Source organism: Emys orbicularis, chromosome 22 (assembly GCF_028017835.1).
Source record: "Emys orbicularis isolate rEmyOrb1 chromosome 22, rEmyOrb1.hap1, whole genome shotgun sequence".
Classification (NCBI taxonomy): Eukaryota; Metazoa; Chordata; order Testudines; family Emydidae; genus Emys; species Emys orbicularis.
The window spans coordinates 8696912-8721809 of record NC_088704.1 but is presented as its reverse complement, the minus strand read 5'-3'; the positions used below and the strand labels follow the sequence as shown (position 1 = coordinate 8721809).

General features: G+C 41.5%; 1 protein-coding gene across 1 annotated transcript in view; it reads left to right on the top strand.

Moving 5' to 3' along the window:
• The first annotated feature begins 2309 nt into the window (after positions 1-2309).
• Positions 2310-24898, top strand: part of CAPZB (capping actin protein of muscle Z-line subunit beta) — a 111471-nt gene continuing 88882 nt past the window's right edge. The window contains exon 1 of the mRNA XM_065421169.1: positions 2310-2427. Within this exon, the coding sequence (XP_065277241.1) occupies positions 2425-2427 (3 nt within the window). The 5' untranslated portion in view covers positions 2310-2424. The remainder of the gene's footprint in view (positions 2428-24898) is intronic.

Sequence of the window (24898 nt, the reverse complement as noted above, 5' to 3'; positions counted from 1 at the left end):
CCAGTCTAGTTTTAAATGCCCCAAGTGATACCCCTTCCAGCATTTTCCCAATGCTACAGCCTAATAACTCTCCACTTTCCAGGGGCCCCCTGTCACTGAGCTAAAAGGAACATTATTTTCAAAATAGCAGCACAGAAATACATGGGGTGAGGGGAAGACCAGAAGGGCACAAGTTGACTTAGAAAAAAGGTAGTATCAGATTGTCAGGCAAATTCAAAATGTGCACAACTGCATATCTAATTTTCATGTGCAGTGAGAGCTATGATATGAGCAATTTGGGTAAGTTTTCATGAAAAGTCACCTACTTATCACATTGTAGGTATTGTTATCCAGTTCACCTAGTAGCTGTGGTAAGTGTGCACTAAAACTTGTCTGAAAACCTATCCATTTTCAAAACTGAAATTTGCAGCTGCTTAGTTTGTGCTATATTACATTAAATACAAATGAACAATGGCAGAGCTCTTTCCCTTTGGAAAAATACTGTAACATATCTGATATATTTAATGATATTTAGGTTCAAGCAATGGACAATGGTGTTAACCTAGTAGAGTCAAATCAGAGCTGTTCCCTCGTCATCTCCAGCCAGACGGGTATATAGGCATGATATTACGTCCATGGAAAATTTGAAGCCATTCCCCAAAGAATGCAGAGTTTCTGTTATAATCTTAATGCAAGTGTTACACTCACACAACATATCAGAGGATTTCATACCAGCTCCAATGACATTACATCAGACGAGGAAGCATTTTGTGACTCCTTGTCAGCATTTCCAGTTTCCACAGCAAGCACCTCCAGGCTGAGAAAAGTAAATGGAGCGACAAAAGGGTTTTTGGTTTATGCTAGGGCCAAGTCTGCAATTCGGATGCCAAAAAGCACTAACAGAGGGTCCTCAGGAACCTGGCACTCCAACTCTTGTGAAACACAGGCCAAACACTTGTTCCAAAAAAGCTATAAGCAAAGTGCTGCCATGCAATGAGCCAGATTCTCCCTTGGTGTTACTCTCCTGACTTCAGTGGAGTTATATTTGCTGTACAGTTGAACTGGGGTTTGAGTTGCCGAAGTGCTGAGCACTCACAGCTACAACTGAAGTCAATGGAAGCTGTGCTTTGAACATAAAAACTTCTTTAGAATACTCAGTATTCTGAAAAATCAGGACTTAAGCACCTCAAACTGGGCACCTAAAAATAGTAGACACTTCTGACCTTAATATCTCTGTCTCAGTTCTTCATCTGTAAAATGGAAATAACACCACTCCTTCGCTTCACAGAGGTGTTGTGGAAGTAAATTCATTAATATTTGTGAAGTGCTCAGATATATGGGGATAAGCCCCACAGAAATGCCCATGTGGAAATTAACATTTCTGTTTTCAGAGCAAGTTTTGAATAGTGTTAACTAAATAAAGCCTGGGGCCACACATTAAACAATAAGGCTAAAACAAAATATTGAATATCTGCTTACTCAATGACCACCGTCCCTCCCATGCATTGACTGAGCCAGAGGTCCTGTGGAAAAACACTATGTAATAATGTAATTAAAGATGGTATCATGATGCATATGCCCAAAGGGACTAAATCCCAGTTGCATGAGCAACCTTTATTCTCACATTTGCTAAGTTTTGAGGGCTTGACTTTACAATATTGTTTTAACATTTTTTCAGCGTATAGCTACCCCTTGCCCTTACTGTTGTGAAAAGCCTTCCAAACCTGACCCCCAAGTTTAAACACATGCAGTGACGTCAGTCTGAGCCTGCAGCTAGCCTGAAACAGCAGCTGCAAGAGAGGTGACTGGCCGCCTGTTTATCTCAAAGGAACAAGATTAACGCTGAAGCCCAAGGAGTAACATTTACACAGTGAAACTCCCCACACCTTCCTGCCAGCCCCGCTCTGCCAACACACCCCTTTGCCTTTGGGTTGGGTCTCTTACTTCCCCATTGGTCTCTCCTCCCCCTGCCCTGATTGGTCACTCCCTTTGCACTCTCCTCCCTTCTGGCTCCCCCACTCTCCCTGCAGTTGGTTCCTCCCTCCTGCCCCCTGTCTCCTCCACGTTTGTTCCCCTCGCCCCATCTCATCCCCCCCGGGATGTTCTTTCGCCCCGCCATCCCTCGGGTTTGCCTCTCCCTTCCCCCTCATTCTGTCTTGGTTGAGCTCTTCTCTCCCCCCAGGGGAGAGAATGGTCTCTCCCGCTCCTAGCTCCTCCCTTCCCCCCGCAGGACGCGTGCTGCGCTCCATACTTGGCGATACCTAGCGAACCGCGTTCTGATTGGTTAGGAGGCGGCGATGGGCGGGGCCGAACGGTAGTGACCCGGATGTGCACTCCTAGGCAACGGGCACGGCGGAAGTGGCAGGGCCGCGGCCTGGCTCAGAGAGAAACCGGACGGGACCGGGAGCCGCCGCTGTTGCTAGAGCCCAGCCCAGCGGAGCCATCATGGTAAGAGGGGCTCGGAGCTGAGGGCCGCCGGAGCGGGGCTGTGCCCCCACGCTTACTCTGGGACCCAGCTCCCCGGGCTCCCTTCCCCTGGGGACTCGGTGGCTGTCCCCCCTCGCTCGGTTCTGTCTCCCTCCCCTGTTTGTCGCATGGTCCCTTGCTGCCCGGCCCCTCTCGCGCTACTCACATCCTTCCCCGTGCAGCTCGGGCTCCTTCCTTCTCCCCGGCGGCCTGGGCCCGTTGTGCTTCCTGCTCCCGGGCGGAGCGGGCATGGGTTCCCTGGGCTCTGAGCACGTTCTTGGCAGGAGGAGTTGCGGGGTGGGAAGTGAGGGCGGATTTCGTGGCTGGAGAGTAGCGTGGGAAGGGTTGTGACAGGGTTGGATGGTGACTTGGGGAGGGTCTGGGAACAGGTGGCTCCAGGGCCTGCATGATGTGGAGGGAGGCAGGATGGCTCCAAGGGGAGGAGGGGGAAGCAGGGAGGTAAGCTTTCAGGGCTGGAGAGTGGTTAGGGGAGGGGTGTTGTGCTAGTGTGATTTGGTGGTCGGGGAAAGATGTGTTAGCAGGTGCCTTGAGGGCTTTATGGTGTTGTAAGGGGAGAGGCTTGGAGGAGGAAGGAAAGGCTCCATGAGCTGAATGGTGCGTGGCAGATGATGGGCTGGGGACTGTGCACTCATGGTGGTGTGTGGTGTCTGACATAGGGAGTGATTCTCCTCTGTAAACCTTGACCTGAACGTCAGGAAGTTAGAAGGGTGATTTCCCCTACAATGGTGAGAATGAGAGTCTTGTTGATGTTTGTAACAGACGAATGAGCTACTGGAGCTCTTTACAGCTGTTGTGAACTACTGCAAAGCTTAATTTCTGAATGCAAAGATTTCAGGAGTCAACAGGGCATGTGTTTCTTAAAATATGTACTTAGCTTGTTTTACAACACTGTCCATTTCTGTTATCACATTCTCCAATGAATGTATACTGTTTAGTCCTTTACAGCTTTTCAGGACTGGTACTCTAATCCTGTGTTTTAAATGGAAGTGTGATTTGTGTCTTTTTACTGAAAAACAAATGTAACTATGTAGCTGTAACTTTTAAAATTAGCTATTGTGATTATATAGTAGCAACCATTAATAAAGGTGGCTGGCTAAATCGTTACTGCTACTTACTTATAAAACTTGAATTGTCATTTTAAGGCTTGGGCTTCTCAGCAAAACATGCAGACTTCTTTATTAAAGTGGACTGAAATTTCATACTTTTAATACCCGATACTAGGAAAACATCTTCAAGGATAAGCTGATCTTTCCTCCTAGGAAAGTCTGTACTTAGCACTAAAAATGTGCAAAATACAGGAAAAGTCAGCTCACTTGCAAGACCATATCATGACTGAGAGTTTTTTATTTTTTTACATGGATACATAGGTTTGCTCAGTCTTGTATAAGGAGATCTGAGGCCTGTTTAGTGAATGGAATAACCTGTTTCTTCAATATCTTCCGTTTTTTTATTTTAATTAAAACGGACAGCAATTTTTCCTCTTCATAGATTCCATTTGGTACTTCAGATATAAACAAGTACAAGACTGGCAACAGCGACCAAGCTTCTGATGCAGTAGTCAGATTTGCCTGGACAGAGTCTCATTTCTGGGTAGAGCCCCACTTAAGGGAATGCAGCCTCATGTCTGAGGGATGTCCCTGCATTCAGCAGATTGTAAGACTGAGGCCCCAAAGTGGTGGTAGAATAGTTTGAATCTTACAGTTGAAGGTGTAAAGAGAATTAATATAGCTGAAGGAAGACTGGTTGAGAAGACACTATTGATGTGCTATCCTAAATGTTGTAGAATAATACTTTGTTTTGGGGACTACTTCTATGCAGCATCAGTATCTGAAATCTTCATTGATGCTTTCAAGAACTTTAAGGCACAATCCTTTATTTTTCTTCAAAGCAGCTGATAAGGACCCTGCACCTGCTGTACAATTTAAATATTTATTTTGTTTATTACAGTAGTTTTTAGAGGCCCCAACCAAGACTGAGACCACATTGTAAGTCCTCAGTAGATGGAATCCAGTCATGGCTTGCATAATTAAAAGCTTACTTGCCAGACTACATAAATTCCAATGGTAGCATGTGCAAGGTAGTTGATAAATAATTCTGATTGTGCTCACAAACATCCTGTGTTTTGTTATCTATACCTAATGCAAAGAAGAGTAAAGAAAAAATCTGAGTTAACCCCCCCCCCCCAATTAAATAAATATCAATTTAAATTGTCTAGTGAATCATTGCTTGCACTTCATCTATTATAATTTGTGAGGTAGCTAAAAAGCACGGCCAATGATGCATGGGCATAACGCTGATACCAGGGTACATGTTCTTGGTGCGCTATTCTAAGTAGCTTAAGATTTTTCAGGGAAAAGGCTGTTGTGCAGGCAAATAAATAAGTCTTGGTTTGTGGAGCTGCTAGCAAACCAGTGTTCGGTGGTTTAGTTTTTCTTTTCTCACTTAAGACCTTGTTTCCCAAACTTTTGAAAGCTGATCTCCAACCTCTGTAAGAAAATCAAACCAAGTGACCCCCTCTTTCAACCCCATCATGTAAGGTTGAAGGCCTATTGTCGAAGGCTATGTCTTCCATGCCCACTGGTTAGTCCTTTGTACCCCATCCTTTGGGAAATATTGACTTATGATTTGGACAGCACATGAGATCTTCATAGTCAAATGAAGTGTGTAAATTAACTGTTATCTTAAACTTGCTGAAAATTTGCCTTTGATCAGATTGAGACATTCAGTTTGAAAATCAACTTTTAGTGTTAAAAACCCAAGTAAATGTATGGCAAATACTACGTCTTCATAATTCCAATGACATTATGTCCTCTTAAGGAATGCCTTCTTGTTTAGCTTGTTGTGCTGTACTGATCTGTAAAATAAAATAATTCATACTCGACACTAGGGTAATTCAGGCATAACTTCCTCATATTTGGTATAGACGTACTATGGCATTACACTATTCAGCATCCATCTGTAAAAGTAAATATACAGTGTAATAAGTTTAGGCTCTATTTTTAGAGCATTTAGTACTATACTTGCACAGAGAAATGCCTCCTTTTGGAGGAGGGAGGCATTGCTGCCCTATTAAATTTCTACTTGTACTGTTGTCAACCATGCTTTCTGTCAATCTGCTTTGCTCTGCAATGGACAGCTGATGAGAGCTGTGAGGACACAGAACTACTGTAGTGGCATCTGGATCGGTTACAAGGTTTGAACATGCAACATACCAGTCCAATTCAGGTTTGACTGGATAGATGCTTGCTTCTGAATATGGTCTAAGCATCTGCATCTATAGTCTCCTTTTACTCTAGTGCTGTTCTATGTACGTAAACTGTAAAACAAAAATAACCCCCTATTCTCCCTTGAATTAGGTTCCATGGGGACCTGAATTTCTCTACCATTGTTACATATGATGATCAGATCATATACATTAATGTGAGTGGGATTTGGTGGTTTTTTACATCTCTCACTTGCTAGAGAATCAGCACTTTTACTGGACGTCTACTATTGTGGAGTATTTTTACAGCATTAATTTTGGGATGCTTAGGCAAATGTCTTGTGGAGTTCTGAAAGGCGTTTGTTTTGACCTCGTGGTTAAGGTGGGCTTCAGACTTCTGTGCTAAGTTCTGTTTTCACCTCAACGATACTTATTCAAATTGGAGTGCTTAAAAAAAGATAGATATACATCTCTTTCAGAGAATTTGGAGAGACAGAATTAAAGATGTGTATATGCAACTTAATCAAAAGTTGCCTGTCACTTCCCCTATCATCTCATGGTTTTGTTGTGTGCATGTGCTCAACTGTGGTAGGTTATCAAACCCAAATATCCTATTATACTTGCACCTTTTCAGGGGGCAGGAATGGGTAAGTTTTAAACCAAGAAGCATTCTGATGGGAGAAATATTTAGGACTCCTCATTGACTGGAGCTAGAGAGTACACAAGCAAGTTTATTAGAAATCTTCTATGTTGAAAAAGAGGAGGAATGTGATGTGAAGACTCCAGAGGGGAGCTTAACCTCATCAGGTAGTGTGGTGAGGAGTAACTAGGAGTGAAGAAGCGGCTTCCTTTTCCCATGTTCCCCTGCCAGGGATACTGGGGAGTGGAAAAACCCTGTATTTCTCCATTGTTCATAGGGTCCAGAGAGCACAAACGTTTCCAGGCCAAAAACTTAGTTGTGTTGAAGTTTGAGTGTGCACAATTACAAAAATGTTGCATAATTTATAAAAATAAATGTTAAAAACCTAGAATTTTAATCTGAATTTTTTAAACTAAATGTTTGAAAACACATAAATGCAGTTAATATACCCAAACAACCTAACCTCTGCCCCAGTCATCTAGACAGACTTCTGAAGCTTAACTCCAGCTCAGAGTTGGCTGCCTGGAAATTCTCTTGGACATCGTTAAACTGAATCCCCTCTATAATAATCTAAAAATGAAGAATCTATACTAGTGAACTTCCAAAGGCATGATGAAGTCTGAACTATGGTTGGGTTCTCTTTTAATGATGGTAACTGTGGCAGGTGAAATATAACTGGTAATAGGTAGGTAGTGCTGCTTCTGGTAATTTGGATATTGTGTTAAATTTCAGTTGTAGACTTTGGGTTGCTACTTCATTGAAATGTTTCAGAGTGGAAGCATTCCAATTCTTGATGGAAGTATTTTTAAAGCCTTTCCTTAGCTTTATAGAGGGCTCTGGGCCTTCTCCCTGCTCAGCTAAGGCAATCTGGGACCCTAGTCCAGTGAAGTGCGGGCACCATGACTTTTGTGGGGGGCATAAGAAATTTTGGTACAACAAACTTTTAAAAAATTAATAATTATAACTTATTAATAGTAAATATTCTCTACATTGAAAAGATTTATTGTAGTTACATGATGCTTCCAAATAACTATGTGACTAGACTGTCACTAGTATAATATTTTTGACTGTCCAAATTGTGGCCAGAACAAAAATTCACTTGAGAATCCGGCACACCACCACATAAGGGTTCCCATGGCCATGCCCTGTTTCTGTGGCTCTAGGCAACCATGGACCTGTCTCCAACTTGAACTAGTAGTGGCAAGTGCCACACACATGAGCTCACTTCTGGACTTGTGGAGGGGAGTGAGGGACCTGCCACCATTCCTTTTTGAACAGGTTGGGGCATCCCTCTTCATGAGCACTGCAGTCTGTACCAAAGGAAGAAGGTCTCTGACTCCACCCATCTAAGCAGAAGATGCTACATGGGCAACACTACTTCAGCAAGGGCCCTTCCAACTCAGACCTCTGGAGGGGTTGTCTGTGTGTCTTCATTGCAAAGTGGACTAGTTACCAGCCTGTGTGAAAGCAAACTACACCTCCTGCTGTGCTTGCTAGTCCTGGTTGAAAGCACCACTTAAGAGTGAGACTTTTGTATGATGACAAGAAGGGGTTGGGGCAACACCCGAGTAAGAGCCAAAGTTAACTTCGCAATGGAAATATACCCTTAGGCCTCGTCTACACCCAGCCGCTAGTTCGGCGGCTGGGAATCGAAGTTCCGGGTTCGATTTATCACGTCTGGTCTGGACGCGATAAATCGATCCCGGAAGCGCTCGCCGTCGACTGCGGTACTCCAGCTCGGCGAGAGGAGTACCACGGAGTCGACGGGGAGCCTGCCTGCTGCGTGTGGACCGCGTCTGAACCGCGGTAAGTTCGAACTAAGGTATGTCGACTTCAGCTATGTTATTCACGTAGCTGAAGTTGCGTACCTTAGTTCGAAGTTGGGGGTTAGTGTAGACCAGGCCCAAGTAATCCAGAGCCCACCATTAAAATTCCCCCCCCCCCCCCCGTAAGGATATGATCTTGTTTGTTTAGCTGGTACTTGGCTGTCTTTTCAGCTGACGGAGGTACTCAGTTTGAAACTGATATCCTTCTACTAACTTCCCCAGTTATTTTTGTATTGGTGCATACTAGAATTAAAAGTGGCCTGTCGTTACTGCAGAGGACTAGTGGCTGCAGTTTGCTACTCTCCTCCTGCTGTGTTTGTGGCACAGGCAATAAAAATATTATCTAGACCACTGGCTCTCAATCTTTCCAGAGTACTGTACCCCTTTCAGGAGTCAGATTTGTCTTACATACCCCCAAGTTTCACCTCACTTAAAAACTACTTGCTTACAAAACCAGACATAAAAATACAAAAGTGTCATAGCACACTACTACTGAAAAATTGCTTACTTTATTATTTTTACAATATAATTGGAATATAAATATTGTACTTACATTTCAATGTACATAGGGCAGTATAAATAAGTAATTGTGTGACATTTTAGTTTGTACTGACTTCACTAGTGCTTTTTCTATAGTCTGATGTAAAACTAAGCAGATATCTAGATGAGTTGATGTACCTCCCTGGAAGACCTCTGTCTAGTACCACTTAGGCAGAGGTGAAACTAAAACAGCTGCTGTTTTTCTCCTAACAGTGCAGTCAGGGCTTATTCTAAATTTTATTCTTCCATTTCTTTGTGGCATGAAACTCATGGTGTGTCAGTCTGTGAAGGGCTAGATAAAGCAATTGCTCATTATGAGTTGCAAAGAAGGTAGTCTAGAAACTTGGTTGCCAGTCAGATTATTCTGCTGATTTGTGGGTTTTTTTAGGTGTACAATATTGAGGTCTATCAGTGTGGTAAGAAGAGCCAGCAGCCTCCAGAAGTAACTTCTTAAAAAACAAAAAAACACCTAGATATGATAAGGGTAGGTTTTTCTTAGAAATAAAGCATTCTGTGGTGGAGCACTAAAAGCTCTTTACATAAACTTGGCAGTTGAACAAGAATACTACTCAAGGTATTGTTTCTAGTTTAGCCTTCAGTTTTGTCCAGTTCTTTCTAGCGTCTGTGTCTTTGGATACCTCTATAGAAGGTCATAACTGAAGTCCTGCAAGCATAACAGTGCTTCTGCTAAAGTCCTATAAAACAGCAGGTTAGTGGGAAATAGTCTCAGAGGTTGTTTTTAGTTTCTTCTCTTTGAATTGCAAACCCAAGTTGACCTTTGTTCCCACAGCCTGCAGTGGAAAACAGGTTCCAAATATGAAATGCAGATGAGATCATTGCCTTTCTATTTCTTGTAAAAGCAGCAGATTGACCCTATTCTGTCAGATCGCTTCGCACGGACTTCTGTAGCAATGGAAGCTCTTTCTCATGGTTCATTAGGATCAAATAACAAGGCCTAAAACTGAAGGATTTTAATGAGAAGCTCCAAGCAGGTATAAAGTAGTGGGCTCTCTCTGGGTATGTCTACCTTGCAGTTAGACTCCCGTGGCTGGCCTGTGGCAGCTGGCTTGGGCTGCAGGTTGCAATGTATACTTTTGGGCTCAGGTTTGAGCTTGGGCTTTAAAACTGTGAGTTTGGAGGGTCCCAGAGCTTGGGCTGCAGCCTGAGCCTGGAAGCCTATGCTGCAATTAAACAGCCCTATGCCCTGCCCTGCAAGCCTGAGTTAGCTGGCATGGGCCAGCCTTGGGATTTTAATTGTGATGTAGACATACCCTAAAAGGTCTCATGTCTTCTCAAAGTGCTGTCACTCAGTGTTTAGAGGCACATGCCTTGTATTCAAGCTTCTTGCAAACTGAGTTGCACAGGAACTGAGTTGCAGAATTGTCTGCAAGTGTGAATTTACAAGTTTTCGATCTCTTGCATTGAGAGAAGAAAAAGCATAAACTTTCTTTTTCATACATTTAAGCTTTAGGATCAATATCCTGCACTGTGGCAGTAAGATTAAATTGCCTAAAAACCCAAAATACTTTTAGTTTAGAAAGCGTTTACTTCTAAGGCTTTTTCTTCACTGCAAAAGTATGTGGTTTTACATCAAGATAGCCACCTCAAGTCAGAAAACATAGCCAGAGGGACATCATCTTAAAACATAATCAGCTTGAAATTTGTGAAAAGTACTTTGGGTGCTTTATGTGCACATGAATTCCCCTGACAATTCTTTTTGGTTTTACAATCACTATGTAGAAGTTTCCCTCCTTTACTGCTGTGCGAAAGGCCCCCAAAACAGGAAATGGACTAAACAGGGTGGATGGTGAAGTGTTATTAAATGCACAGGGTACACTTCCTCTAATCTTTGTTTGTAGCGCTAGCAATTGACTAACTTTCACACAAGTGACTGAATACTTACCAAAATATCTTGCAAGATGACTGTTCAAAACCCATGTAGTTAAGGGCAGTCCTTCTAGGTCAAGTCCTGTAGTTAACATAAGGGCACTGCAGAGATCAAATTGTACATCAAGTAGCTGTTTGAAAATTAATTGAAAATCTGTTAAATTAGAGAGGTAATCCCTCCTAGTTAAACTTGCCAAAAGATGAAATTATGCAAAAAAACCTTCCAGTGTTAAGCATGTGTCTCAAAATAATATCTGAAAAATACCTCCTGAGTAAGGTTAAGATTTTTGTCATGGTTATTTTTAGTAAAAGTCAGACAGGTTGCAGGCAATAAACAAAAATTCACAGAAGTCTGTGACCTGTTTAGGGGGCGGGCTGACAGCCTGGAGCCTCCCCTTCCCGCCCACCTGCAGGAGAGGGGCAGGCTGACAGCCCAGAGCTCCATGATGACATATCCTTGCTCATGAACAGTTTTACAGAGTAAATGCTGGTCCTTCCAGAAGTGCACCTCAGTTCTGTTCTTAATGAGAGTTTTGAACAAGAACCTGTTTTGCTTTTAGAGTATGGGATAGGAGAAAGCTTGTACTCTACCTACAATAGTTGGGCCAAACTAGCTAATATAAGCTAATGCAGGGGTGGGCAACCTTTCAGAAGTGGTGTGCCAAGTCTTCCTTTATTCACTCCAATTTAAGGCTTTGTGTGCCAGTAATACATTATTGTTTTTAGAAGGTCTCTTTCTATAAGTCAATAAAATATAACTAAACTATTGTTGTATGTAAAGTAAATAAGGTTTTAAAAATGTTTAAGAAGCTTCATTTAAAATTAAATTAAAATGCAGAGCCCCCCGGACCGTTGGCCAGGACCCGGGCAGTGTGAGTGCCACTGAAAATCAGCTCGTGTGCCGCCTTTGGCACACGTACCATAGGTTGCTTACCCCTGAGCTAATGTCTTCAGAGCCATCAATACGTTTACAGGTATTTTCAAGATTAGGAATATGAGGCCTTTTGTTTTCAGTTTTTGTTTTGTTTAAAATTTTGTGAGAACTTCCTTTTTAAATTTTTGTAATAAACACTGGTGAAAATAGGTGCAAAAAATTAACTTTGGAGTTTTCTAGGTAAGTGTTGAAGTAAATTACTCTCACCTCCTGTTTGTTTTATAAACTTTCAAAAAACCGAAACCCATATGTTCTGAAAGGTAGCTGGATAGCATGCTTCATTTTCAACCCATTTTAGCAAGAAAGTAGCTCACTGGTGGCTGGTCCTTCTTTTTTTCAAATGATAACTGGGGTGGGGGAGGGTTAGCTCAGTGGTTTGAGCATTGGCCTGCTAAACCCAGGGTTGTGAGTTCAGTCCTTGAGGGGGCCATTTAGGGAACTGGGGTAAAAAAAAAATCTGTCTGGGGATTTGTCCTGCTTTGAGCAGGGGGTTGGACTAGATGATCTCCTGAGGTCCCTTCCAACCCTGATATTCTATGATCCATGCTATCTTTAAAGATGATAATATGTATGTGGGCATAGAATTGACACACAGTATGAGCACCAGTGCTGAATACTTCTGAGCTGATTCCCTACTCCTGGAAGAGATGGTGGCTTGGTAACCGGGGCCACGTTGGTTTTCAAGCCGCCCTATTTCCTTTCAGAGTGTAGAGCTGGGGCCATGGGTGGCCCCCTCCCCCAGAATCCAGATTAGCTCCCCATTCTGCAAGGAGCGATGACAGTTACTAAGCTGCCATCTCTCTTTCTGGATCCCAGAGTTGGGTCCTGGGAGTTGTGGCACTCCCAAAATTCAGATGAAAATCAGTAAAAACCAAATAATTGCTTTTATAACATCTCAGAATTTTTTGGTTAAAAACGTCAATAGTTAGAAGTATTGTAGAAGTCATAAATCTGATAAGTATTTCATTACTAAGTCAAAACCAGGCAGTTGGAGAGATTAACTTCCTTTATCAGGAGACGGAAGGAAGTAGTGGGAGGAATCCATGTCTTTGCAACTTATTAAACTCCGCTATTACTGCTCAGGTCAGTTCTTACATTTCCATTGCTTTGATAAAGTTAAGGCTGGTAAGATTTTGTGACACCACTCTAATTTTCAAAGTTTTTGTGTATTTGTAGTCAGCCACGTCATTAGGTTTTCTAAGCTGTTACAATGAGTGGCAGTAAACTGATATCTAGTGATGCTTTGTGAGCAGACTTTAAGAATGGGGGAGAAGAAAAGAGAGATTCAGTACAATGTACTACTAGAGCTATTTGTTGTCGGAATGCTTCACAAATTCTACTTTGACAGATAACTTCCAGAGCTAATAGGGGAAAAACATTCTTATCAGCTCTGTTATTCACACTCCTTGTTTGCAGTGTTCATGTAGCCATGTTGGTCCCAGACAATCGGAGAGACGAAGTGGGAGAAGTCATTTTTCATTGGAGCAACTTCTGTTGGTTAAAGAGACAAGCTTTTGAGCTACACAGAGCTCTTGGTCACATCAAGAAGACATAAGGTCTCAACTGGAGCTCTGATAGTTAGAGATTAGCGTAAGCCCTGAAACAAGAGGTTTAATATCCCTTCCAGAATTCGTTAGCATTTGCTCTTATAACTCTGGGTGTTCTTGTTATCCATATAAATGTCCGGACTCTCTGAATTTTGAAGACGAGCTTACCAATGACTTCCTGTGGCAATGAGTTCCACAGTCTAATTACCCATGAGTGTCCTTATCAGTGTTGAATTTGCTACCTTTTAATTTCATTGTCCCCTTCTTATGTTATGAGACAGGGAAAACCGATGCTCCTGTTCCCCCCCCCCCATATTCATTTTACATATTTGTGTTTTGTTAGTGTTCTTGCTAAAGTAAACTATCCCAATCTCTTCATGTGAGTTTTTCCAGACCATTCTGTGAGCCCGATTTAGTTCTGCAATATCCCTTTTAAGTTGGAGTGACTAGTACTGTATGCTGTATTCCAGATTAGGTTACACTGTTGATTTATATACAGGCATTATAGTTTTCCATATTCTCGATCCCATTCCTTATGCATCCTTAACATAATGTTTGCTTTTTTGACTGCAGCGGTCTTCATTGAGTCCTCTATAATGACTCCCAGGTTACAAAGCAATATCTTAACGCTTCCTCCCTCCCCTCCCCCACAAAAGCGCATATGCTGAAAGTTTGAAAATACCTGATCTAGATTACACCTCTTCACAACTACTATGTTGCCCCAATAATTGGCATGAGATCAGTCCTATGCATCTGCACACAGCATGTGGCACATCTTCAACAGTAGTGGAGTTAAACTGTCTTAGGATATTTTTGGTTTTGATCTAATGCTCTTGCTGGTCAGCCGTTCTATACAGAGGCAGCACCACAAATCTGATCTTGGGGGAGAGACATAAAGGGGTTAAGGATTGTCCATATTAGAAATGCTACAGCGCTTCAATGTAGATGCTATTTACGCTGACGGGAGTGGTTCTCCCATTGGCTTAGGTAATCCACTTCCCTGAGAGGCGTTTGTGATGGTTTTCCCCCGTGGGGTGCCACCTGGAACTGGGCTACCACTGAGCCCCCTGGCCCACCAGCCTGGGCTCCCTCTCACACTATATTGCTGTGACAAGCTGCAAAGCCCTCCAAGCCTGCACTTTCATCAGCATTCACGCAGGTAGGGACACAGAGAGCCTGCATGTAACTGCAGCTAGGTAACCACTAGCCTCCCAGCCTAGGACCCCAGAGCAGTACTGTCCTGCCCAGATCAAATCTGGCCAGTATGTGGGTTTAACACCTGGTCCGCCTCTCCCTCAATGTGAAAAGGCCCATGCACGCTTGTGGTAACCAAGCTGAGATTTTCTCCAGACACCTTAGTCAAACGCACACTGGTTTGGATTAAAACATAAAATAAGTTTATTAACTACAAAAAGATAGATTATAAGTGATAGCAAACAGATTAAAGCAGATTACCTGGTAAATAAACACACATGCAAACTGATCTTAACATACTAGACAGAATCATAGAATATCAGGAGATCATCTAGTCCAACCCCCTGCTCAAAGCAGAACCAAGCCCAAGACAGATTTTTGCCCCAGATCCCTAAATGGCCCCCTCAAGGATTGAACTCTCAACCCTGGGTTTAGTAGGCCAGGGCTCAAACCACTGAGCTGGTAGGATATGCATTAGCAAATTCTCACCCGGAGTGATAAACAGGCTGGCAGATTCTTAAGGCACAAACTGCCTTTGCTTTGCAACTTTGGTTTCCCAGGTTTTCATACACAGGCTAGAAATCCTGTTAGTCTGAGACCATCACTTCCCCCAGTTTAGTCTTTGTTCCTCAGGTGTTTCCAGGTGTGGTGTTGTAGGGAGAGTGAGGTACTATCATGATGTCCTTTTTCCCCCTTTTATATCTTCTTCCCACTTGCTGGAAAGCTCTTTTGCTTTGACCTGGGTCAAACAGTTCCCATTGTGTAGTGCTATCTTTGCGAGGTTTCTATTGTACACAGTTCTGGGGTAATCCTTGTGCTTGTGTGCATTTCCTCAATAAGTCATTAACATTGTTTGGCCTTTTTACTCTTGTACCTGAAAGGCTGCTTGTGCGTGTTTTCAACCTCACAACATGTTTCTGTAACACATACGTAGCCAAACTTCATAACTTCACATACAATAACACATACAATCCAACGAGATATTACTGTCTAGCAGATCAAGACTTTTTAGAATGATACCTCATGTGTTTTGCACAAAGTATGCCTTATCCTAATGACATGACAATGTTGAATAAGGGGGTGCCAGGGTGTCATCGTGGTAGCTAGGTAGATGGAAGAATTCTGTCAACATAGCTCTGACCACAGTGGGGGTTAGGTCGGCTTAACTTTGTCATTCAGGGGTGTGAAAAGTTCACACCCCCGCATGATGTAATGTAGCTGGGATGACCTAACGTTTAGTGTAGACCAGGCCTTAGAAAGAATGGAGAGAAATACAGTAGAGAGAGAGGTGTAATATGAAAATACTATGTTAAGAGGATACTGTTTGACTTTGCAAGCCTATCTCAAAAGTTAGGAAATTAAAGAATTAAGGTTGCCTGTGCAACCTTAATTCGGCCCTCTTGAGCCTATGCCTTGTGATATTCTTTATTTACATGATCACATACTAGATTTCCACATGTGGACTGTACTCATTCAGTGAGCAGCAGTTCAATGTTTTTTTTTTTTTGTTCAGCATGTGTCTGTGCCTTATTTACTGTTCACTGTTTAAACCCTGCTTCAAAGATAGAACTACTGATTTCTTCATGGGTTTTTCTGTGTTACTCATCAGTATAGTATCTGAGAGCATCACAAACATTAATTCACTTATTTTCACAAGATCCCTGTGAGATGAGTGGATTTTATCCCCATTTATAGACTAAGGTTAAAAAACAACATAAAAGTTGAGTGCCCAATCCGAGGCTTATATAGTCTGACTTTTTTCCAGAATACTTTATATTCTGCTGTATAATTAAGCTCAACCTTAATTATGGCATTACCGAACTCTCCCAGTCTTTTCTCCCACCCCTTCTGTAGCTGTGGTTCTTGTCCCCTCTACAGTTGAATTAGATAACTTTTGAGTATCTCTTGAGACTCTTTGCTCTCAGTTCTAGGGCCCAGCTTTCAGCAGACCAGAGCTGTAATTGCAGTCAAAGTCCTGCTCAGGCTGGAGTCTGCCTAGTGTAGGTAGAATCTTCAGGGAATTCAGTTGTAAAGCTCTCACTAGTACTGAACATGTGCCAATTGCTATTTTTCAGAGGCTTATAACTTAGCCAGGTTTGATTGGATTTTCATGGGTATGGCAAAAGGAACCTCCCTATCACAAAGGCTTACATTCCTGCCACATGTCAATTCCCTGCTCCAAAGCATGGAGGCACAAGAGACTCTCAAAGCAAAGGTCATCAGAATTTAACATGGGCAAAACATATTTTTCTCTAATCTTGTTCTCAGAAATAGCTGAACTACTCTGGCTATAACTTTCATAAAAAAATTCAGCCTGAGGAAGGCAACCACTATGGAAAACTTCAGCCCAACTGGTTAGTTTGGCAAAATTTTATAAGCAACTGAAAATGGGGTCTTATAATGGAAAAGTGTCAGGCAGCCTTAATATTGGTGGTGCTGCCAGCCCTGGCTGTAGTAACTTAATGCATCTGACAAGTGTTAACAATTGTGGTTCCTAGAAGGCAACACTCTAAAAGATAGCTTTGTTGTCAGGAGACTTCCTAAAGCCCACTCTCTTGCAGCCTTTGGTTTCTTTTTATAGATGACAGCTGCTCCTTACCAAAATACTCGTAACTAAAACAACTTGTTCTTTTGATAGATACACACCTCATCAGATCTCTCCTAGTTCATACCAAAGCCTAACAAATATATGAAGCATTTGCAGGTGTTCTAAATACTGCTATCTCAAGATGGCATTCTGGTCTACCTTTGCCTTAAGTTCAGTGTGGCTAATGTCTCTGTTTGATATTTGGAGAACATATTCTTTAGCAGTTAGCAAAATGTTCCATGTTTTGTATAGAAGATACTTCCAAAACTGTTGTGATGTCCATTTGTTCTCTAGTTGAATCAGCAGGAGTAACCGATTTAATTTCCAAGGTCTATCGTCCTGGACCACTGTGAAGGTCTCATGGATGCTGGTAGAGGGCTGCACAGTGGAGTAATATTGAGGGACTGTAAATGGAGTTCTGGCAAACATATCCAGTATTAATTGATATAGTGCTACATTTGGTTAAAGCGTGTAGCCAATTGATTGACTACACTTGCAGTTTGATATTAATGTTCAAGAGACTTAAACAACCAAGCTCAGCCAAATTTGTCTGAAGACAAAGCAGTACAGGAAAGAAAGTTAATACAGTTAACCCATCCCAGGAAGCAGATTCTCACAGCACGTTCAGTTTATTTTGCACAGAAGCTGTGCTCCCTGGGTTATACCCCTAAAACAACTTACATATAGGGTGCCTGGTTGCAAGTTAGATATCACTTTTTACATCATACAAGATTATTTCCCACTTGCCTTGTTTTTCTGGTACCTGATGTACACCTTCTATCTCTTGTTTTCAAACATACTACCAAACTGGAAGGCATTTCATACATATAGCAGGGTAAAGCATTAATGAATCTTGCCTTACAGGTTTCCTATCCACCTAGGCCAAGTACTAAGTTGTACTGTCACAAGGTATTGTGGGATACTTAGCATAAATGAGCAAGAGTAAGCATAATACAATTTAGCATGATTACCCAATGCACAATTCATATCCTGCACATAATACCTATGAATGTGGTGTGTGTGTGAGAGACCTAGATGCGTTGGCTAACAGCCATAAATTTTCATTATTTGCAGTGTTGTAACCATGTTGTCCCAGGATATTAGAAGTTGGTCCAATGAGAGATGCCATCTGACCCACCTTGTTTCTTAAATTTTCATGGCAGCTTAGATATGTTCCCTCTCCAAAGAGCTTACATCTGATAATACACAGGGCAACAGTTAAGTGAGAGTGCAAAGGATTCCTAGAAGAAGTGGGTTTTAATCAGAAATTTGAAGGGATGAGGATGAGTGCTTGATGGACAGGAAATAAGCAATTGTTCAGTGCACATGGGGCAGCATGAAAAGCAAAGAAGAGTGGACGAGAAGATTAGGAGGCATAGTGGCCTGTTTATCTTAACTTCCGCCCCCACCCCAACAGATCTATCCTAGAGAGTGAGATTAAATCAGCAACTTTTCAGAAAGTCAGTTGGACTGCTTTATTAATACAATTATTTATCTGGTTAAGTGTTTGGTGGATCAGGGCCTTAACTTTTTTTGTTTGTTTGTTTGTTTTTGACTTTACCTATAGCAGTCTTACTTCTACTAGTACGAAGTCATGAATTTTGTATCTAACAAAATCAGAACTTTGTTGCAATTTTAGATTAAAATTTGATTAGTATAATTTTTCAAATTTAGTTTTACAAAGCTTTGGCCTGATTTTAAATCAGTGCATTTAAAAAAACCAAAACTTAAATCATGCTTTAAAATCAGTGATTCATATTGTTCCATCCTGGGCGAAATCAACACTTGCCAGTTTATTAAAAGTTCTTAATTTACCTCTTTTGAAAATTGCTGGAACTGTTTAGAAAGGTGTCAGACTGAAGTGTAAATGGCTAAAAGAATAAAATAGGAAAAGTGGCAATGGAGGGAAGTCGGGGAGAGGACAGGTGGCCAGCCATTTTTCAGTGTTAATTGATTGCATACAAGCGTTAATCTTAATGTCGTATTTATTGGGCAATGATTACTTTTTGCAGAATCTTTCCTGTTTATAGGACTCTTCTGGGCACTAGATGACAACAAATAAATTACATTGTTACGTTTAATAGCAAGTTTTATAAATAAACATCCCTTCTATTATTCCAAAGATAAACATTGGTGCAGAAATCATAGTGATTATGACAAGGTCAAGAGAAATAACATTTTTTTTTTTTTCCAAAACATACTCCTGGTCCATGTGTGACTCTGCTGCAGGAATTTAGGTTTGCTTTTCTCCTCTTCCTTTCTGGGTGCTCGTCAGCTCTGACTGGACAGGCAACTGAGACCTCCCATTGAACTTGTATAAATTAAAATATTGGCAGATGTTAAACTGGTTTGGAAGATTAGACTGAAGAATTCCCACTCTGAAGTTCATTCCTTAAAGTAGTAGTAAAGAGGCACCAAACACATAATATGCAGTAGATATTGAATACATGTATCTCTAGGCCTGCTAATAATACTGCTTAAATAGGCAATCTGTCAAGTTAAATGACACTAAAAGAACCACACACACAGATTTAACCCTGCACTTCTTAACCTACCTCAGAAAAAGCCTTGGATTCTTAGTGTCCAGGGAATTCCAGAGTCAAATGCCCTCAGACTTTCAAATCTAGGGATTTAGTTTATCCCCAATGAGTTACACTACAAGGAAAGTGGTATCTCCAGATACGCGACTCAAACCACTTATCAAATTAATACAAACAGCTTGAATTTCACCAGGAAATTAAGTGGAAGCTGATGCTCTTTCCATGCTTGGGACTCCACCAACTGCCTTAGCTGCATTTTACAAGTGGTGGCTGCTGCTGCATATAGAGTGCATTGCAGTAATCCAATTTGAAATTAACCAGGCCTGAATAACTGGTGGGAGCCACATCTCTTAAAGACTAATCCCTACCTAGCAAAGATTTGAATGCTGCACTTAACCTTGAATAAACCATCAAGGATCCAGTAGAATCCCTAGATAGCAAACTCCAATGTACCACTGTGAGCATATTTTACTGAGGTTAAATGAAGGAATGGTTATCTTTGGTTGCCTCATTAGACACTGCCATCATTACCTCTGTTTTATCAGGATTGAACTAGCTCAGATAGCGCTGTCAATCTGAAATGGTGAGAGAGTGTCATCAGCACACGGATGGCGGTGAAATCTGAACCACTTCCTCTCCTCTTAACAGGAGGCTTGGCAGACTAGTCTCCCACATGAGGGCCCTTGGAGCAGGCATGCAATTTACCAATCCTATTCCCTGTAACTCTTCTCAGAAGAATAGAACTACTGGAGCACCTGGCTTCTCACTGTTAGTATCAACATGTGTGTTGCCTTTTATGGTGTGTGTGTGTGTGTGTGTGTGTGTGTGTGTGTGTAATCAAAAGCACTGAGCCTCCTAAAAATACCATGAGTACCTGATCTTTGTCTGACAGATTGTGCAAGTCATTTTAGCCAGTCTCTTTGCCTTCAGCCATTTCATCAGGATATAGGCCTAGGTATGGCAATCTCAGTGCTCTAGGTAATGTCAGAACTACTTTTCCATAATCCTATCTTCCTTGAGTGATCAGAACTGAACAATAATGGAGATGGCTTCTTTAGCAGAGGCCCTTCTAAAGAGAAACATTGACAATCTATCAATAATGGATCGTTTCTCCCAACAAGAGTTTATCAGCCAAGTGGGACACTCACTGGACAGCAGCATGACTTGGACGCAGTGCCCCAAAGTATCTTCTTTATCCTTGATTCAGTTGAATCCAAAAATTGTACAGCAGTTCCACACTTGAAAACAAGCTTCTGCTTGGAACTTGCAGTCCAACAATTTTATTTTTCATCTGAGATCCTTCAAGTGAACATCCAACATTTGCTCCCTCATCTAGGTTGAGGTCCCACCTACACTATCAATATAGCAGCGTATTGCTCTAAATACAAACATTATTGAGCATGGTCACAAGTGTCTCTGAGCTGATAATGAAAACCACCTGGGCTATTTTTCTCAGGTTGTACAACACCTAGATGAAAGAAGTTGAGGGCCAGCAGTCTGGTCTAGAGCACTTTCAGTTTGGCTTGTCATCTTTCACCTTCCTATCTAATCAGCCTGAAAACTATCTGCAACCAAGAGTATCCTGAATCCTCATTTCTGGATTGGAAGTACAATTAAGTATATACAAGAAAATGTAGGTAGATGGGCTGGTGAGAGGGGTTGGGATATGGGTAGCACACTTGTAAGAGGTGTTTAAAAATGGCCCTAGATAGTATCTGGCAGAATACTTGAATAGATACCATGGAGAAATATTAGAGGTAGGGAATAGACTACTGGGGATATGGTAAAGTTAATGGAATTTTCATGCAATGCAGTGCTCTGGTTGAGTACCTTCCCTCCCTAATTGCCTGAAAAGCTAACCTCCATGACATCTTGTTGCCACAGAGGGGGGATGGAAGCGGGTGGAGAAATTGGGAGTTCTACAATTTAACAGAAACCACTGAATATTATTTATTGTACAGAGATGGCAGTAAACATTCCTTTGGCTGAAATTCTCTTAATAGTAGTTCTTCTCCAATATGTCATTTTAAAAAGGGAGCAGCAAAGGTGGCTTCTGCCCGTGAGCCTGAGAGTTGGCTAGGATTAAAAAGACAGGCTAGTTGAGATGTAGAGTGTATCGTTCAACTTAAAAAAACAAACAAAAAACATTGGTGTTGGCACAACAAAGCTGGAAAACAGTAATCAAGAGTTCAAATGGTGTGAACAGCCTTGAAATCACTTGACTTGCAACCTAGAGAACAGGTCTGCAACTTTAAAATAAATAAGCCACCTGTTGGTTGAGTGTTCCTGGTCCTTGAAGATAAGTAGTCATCTAACACCTTGCCTCTTTCAGAAATGTTGCTTTGGGAACTGATTTATCTACATTGGGGCATTTAAAATTGCCTAGGCAGTTTTAGACAAGTCTATGTGGAGAGAGCACAATAGTTCTTAAAATGATTATCTGGGCTACTCTTAAAATTGTGAATGGTGAATTAATATTCCATTTAAACCAATTTACTGACATACCGGGGGTATCCAGCTGGAGGGGACTGTGCACCCAGATAGTTAACCAGTTTCAATACAGAATGCAACTGAGTTTGAGTGAAATCCAAGCTATTTCTGTCACTTTCAGATCACCCAAAGATCTCCTAAAGCAGTATTGCTCTGCCCTGCTCCTCAGTTGCTATCATGCCTATACTAGGAGTGTCAAAGCACAGGCACTGTAGTCTGGTTTGGAAAATTAGTGCTGTGTAAGAGTCCTGTTTGCCAGAAGGGGTTAAATTATCACTGACATAGGTAGCCCAAATAATTGCTTCTCTGATAGCTAGATTGGAGGCTTTTTACGTGGACAATAGAGGACTGAAACTACTCTGGTTTTCTTTTTGTTTGAATAGACTAATTCTGTTCATGCTCAGCAATAATGTAGTCTAACTGGGGGGAGCCATGAATGCAGAGTTAAGCAAACCAGGGCTATGCAGCCTGTGGAGGTAGGTATCTTTTGCCTCTCCACAGGTGGCATGTCAGTGTCTGCAGACCTTAAGCCTTTCAGCTTCTTCAGAAGCATAAGGACTAGGGGGTCTTAAATCAAAGATTAGTCTGTCAAAGGGACAGAATTCAAAGTTTGGTCCGTAAACCTACTTTCTGAATCTGAAGAGGCACAGACCAAAGCTCAACTAATTTGACTTGCAGTGGGCTGGTCTCCAAATCTTGTGAATGCACCTTTTGACTTTCTATACATGCAGGTAATGGCATTCACTTGTGGAAGATATAGTAGAACCTCCGAGTTATTAACACCTGAGTTATGAACTGACTGATCAACCACACACCTCATTTGGAACCAGATGTATGCAATCAGGCAGCAGCAGAGACACCCCCCCCCCCCCCCCCCAGAAAAAAAGAGAGAAAAGAAAATAAGTACAGAACTGTTAAACATAAACTACTAAAAGGGAAATTTAATTTTTTTTGACAAGGTAAGGAAACTGTTTCTGTGCTTGTTTCATTTAAATTTAAATGGTTAAAAGCAGCATTTTCTTCTGCATAATGAAGTTTCAAAGCTGTATTAAGCCAATGTCCAGTTGTAAACTTTTGAAAGAACATCCATAACATTTGGTTCAGAATTACGAACACCTCAGGAATGGAAGTTGTTTGTAACTCTGAGGTTCTACTGTAGCCATTTGTGCAATTTTCTTTGGAAACATTTGAACAGTCTTCTGCCACTGAAATGCTTTCATTTCTTCATGGAACTGACTGAAGTCTACATTCCATACTGAGTGACCACCTAAAAGCTAAACCAGACAATTCATTAAGCTGATTTCTGAGAAGTATTAACAGTTTTGCCATTGATATTCAGCCTTGGAGGGCTGCAGGTGCATGTCTTGGCTCTACAAATACCGGCATTTGTCTCTGTTTTAAAACCGTATGTAAATTATAATGCAAATTAGTTATAGTGCTCGTGCTTGGCCGGCTGCCAATGCACATCTTGCTGCAAAGCTTGAACAGCTGTATTAGAGCTGGAGTTTACTCGCGCAGGGTTGTTTGATCTTAGGTAACTCTTGCTGATTCTAGGATACTAGCAACTTACTGTATCCTTGCCAAATATCATTAACTGGTGTTGGTCAAATTGCTGTTGAGGGCAAAATCTCTTTGTAAAGAATCAGGGAAACCTATACTGCTTTTTGTGCAGTGCGATCTGTGCAATCTGAATCCTCTCTGACTGCAGTGTGACTTCTTTTTCTGACCCTGTTTTTGTATGCACAGGGTCCTAATGGTGGGGTAAATACCAATAAAGACAGGGTGAATGGTATTTCTGAAGGTAGCAATATGATTTAGCGAGCATTGCAATGAAGTAGCTATCAAAAATGTAACTTCTAATTTTGTGAGTCTTGGCAGAGGTCTTCTATTCTGGAAATAAGCCGGGTGAAAGGGGAAGACTGAAAAGAATACCAGATACAGGAGAAGGAAACTAAACAAACATTATCTACTTTTATAGAATTATCTTAAATTTATTGTTGGCTTTCTCTTCTGTAAGACGGCACTTAAAACAGATGCTCAAGGGAAGATCCTAGATAGCAAAACATCTTTACAGGGAACTTATTAAAGGAGCTTTAATCTAAGCTAATGTTCTCAATAATGTATTTGAAGTTCCTATGAATGCTAAATCCTTCAGTGATTTGAGTTGTAATAAAAGTTCATTTAGAATTTTCCTCAGCACCCCTACTCCTCCATAGGAGTCATTACTTGACATGAGGCAATTTTCTACTATTTGTACTTCATCCAGGAAATACTAAACTCATTAAGTCCTGCAACCCCAAAGAGCTTGGCTCAACCTGCAGCTCCCACCGGGGGGGAGAGGGAGAGTGACTAATCAACACTCAGTGAGTATTGAGTAGGAGTTTATGTACCTCCCTGTATCTAAAGATGAGTTCTCTAGATTTCTAGACAATCTTTAAGATGTGATTCCTGTTAGTGTAACTTTATTTTCTCCTTAAGTGAAAATGAAATCCAGGGAAGATGGAAAGTATGGAAATAAGCTTGTTTAGATTTCCTAAACTCTGCCCCTGGTCAAATATAGCGTAATCGGATTGACACACATCATATATTGATGGTCCCCAGAGAATGCTTTACTCCTCTTCATACAGAGGTTGTGAAGATTTTCCACTTTCATGGTGTCCATGAGCAGCCCTTGGAGTTTAACTTGCCAATTCACTAATGTAAAAAAGGATAATAAAGGCAATTTTCCTCACCATCTGAAGAGTACATGTGCCACCACCATTTATAACATCATTAGACACAGTTCATGTACCTGTGTATGCAAACATCACAGGCAGTTTGCTTGCTTCCCTATATACTTTAACCGGAATGGCATTCTGAAACAAAGTGGTGGCTCTACAAAACCTGCCTATTTCAATGCACCTTTTAAAAACCCTGCTTGTGCATGTCAGAATTAACAGCAGATCAGCAACATCTGCAAAATGGTACCAGAGCATTTTGATATCCATTTCAAAAGTGCAGTATTTTGAGGTTACCTCTTCAATCTTAGTGCTTTTTTAAATATTA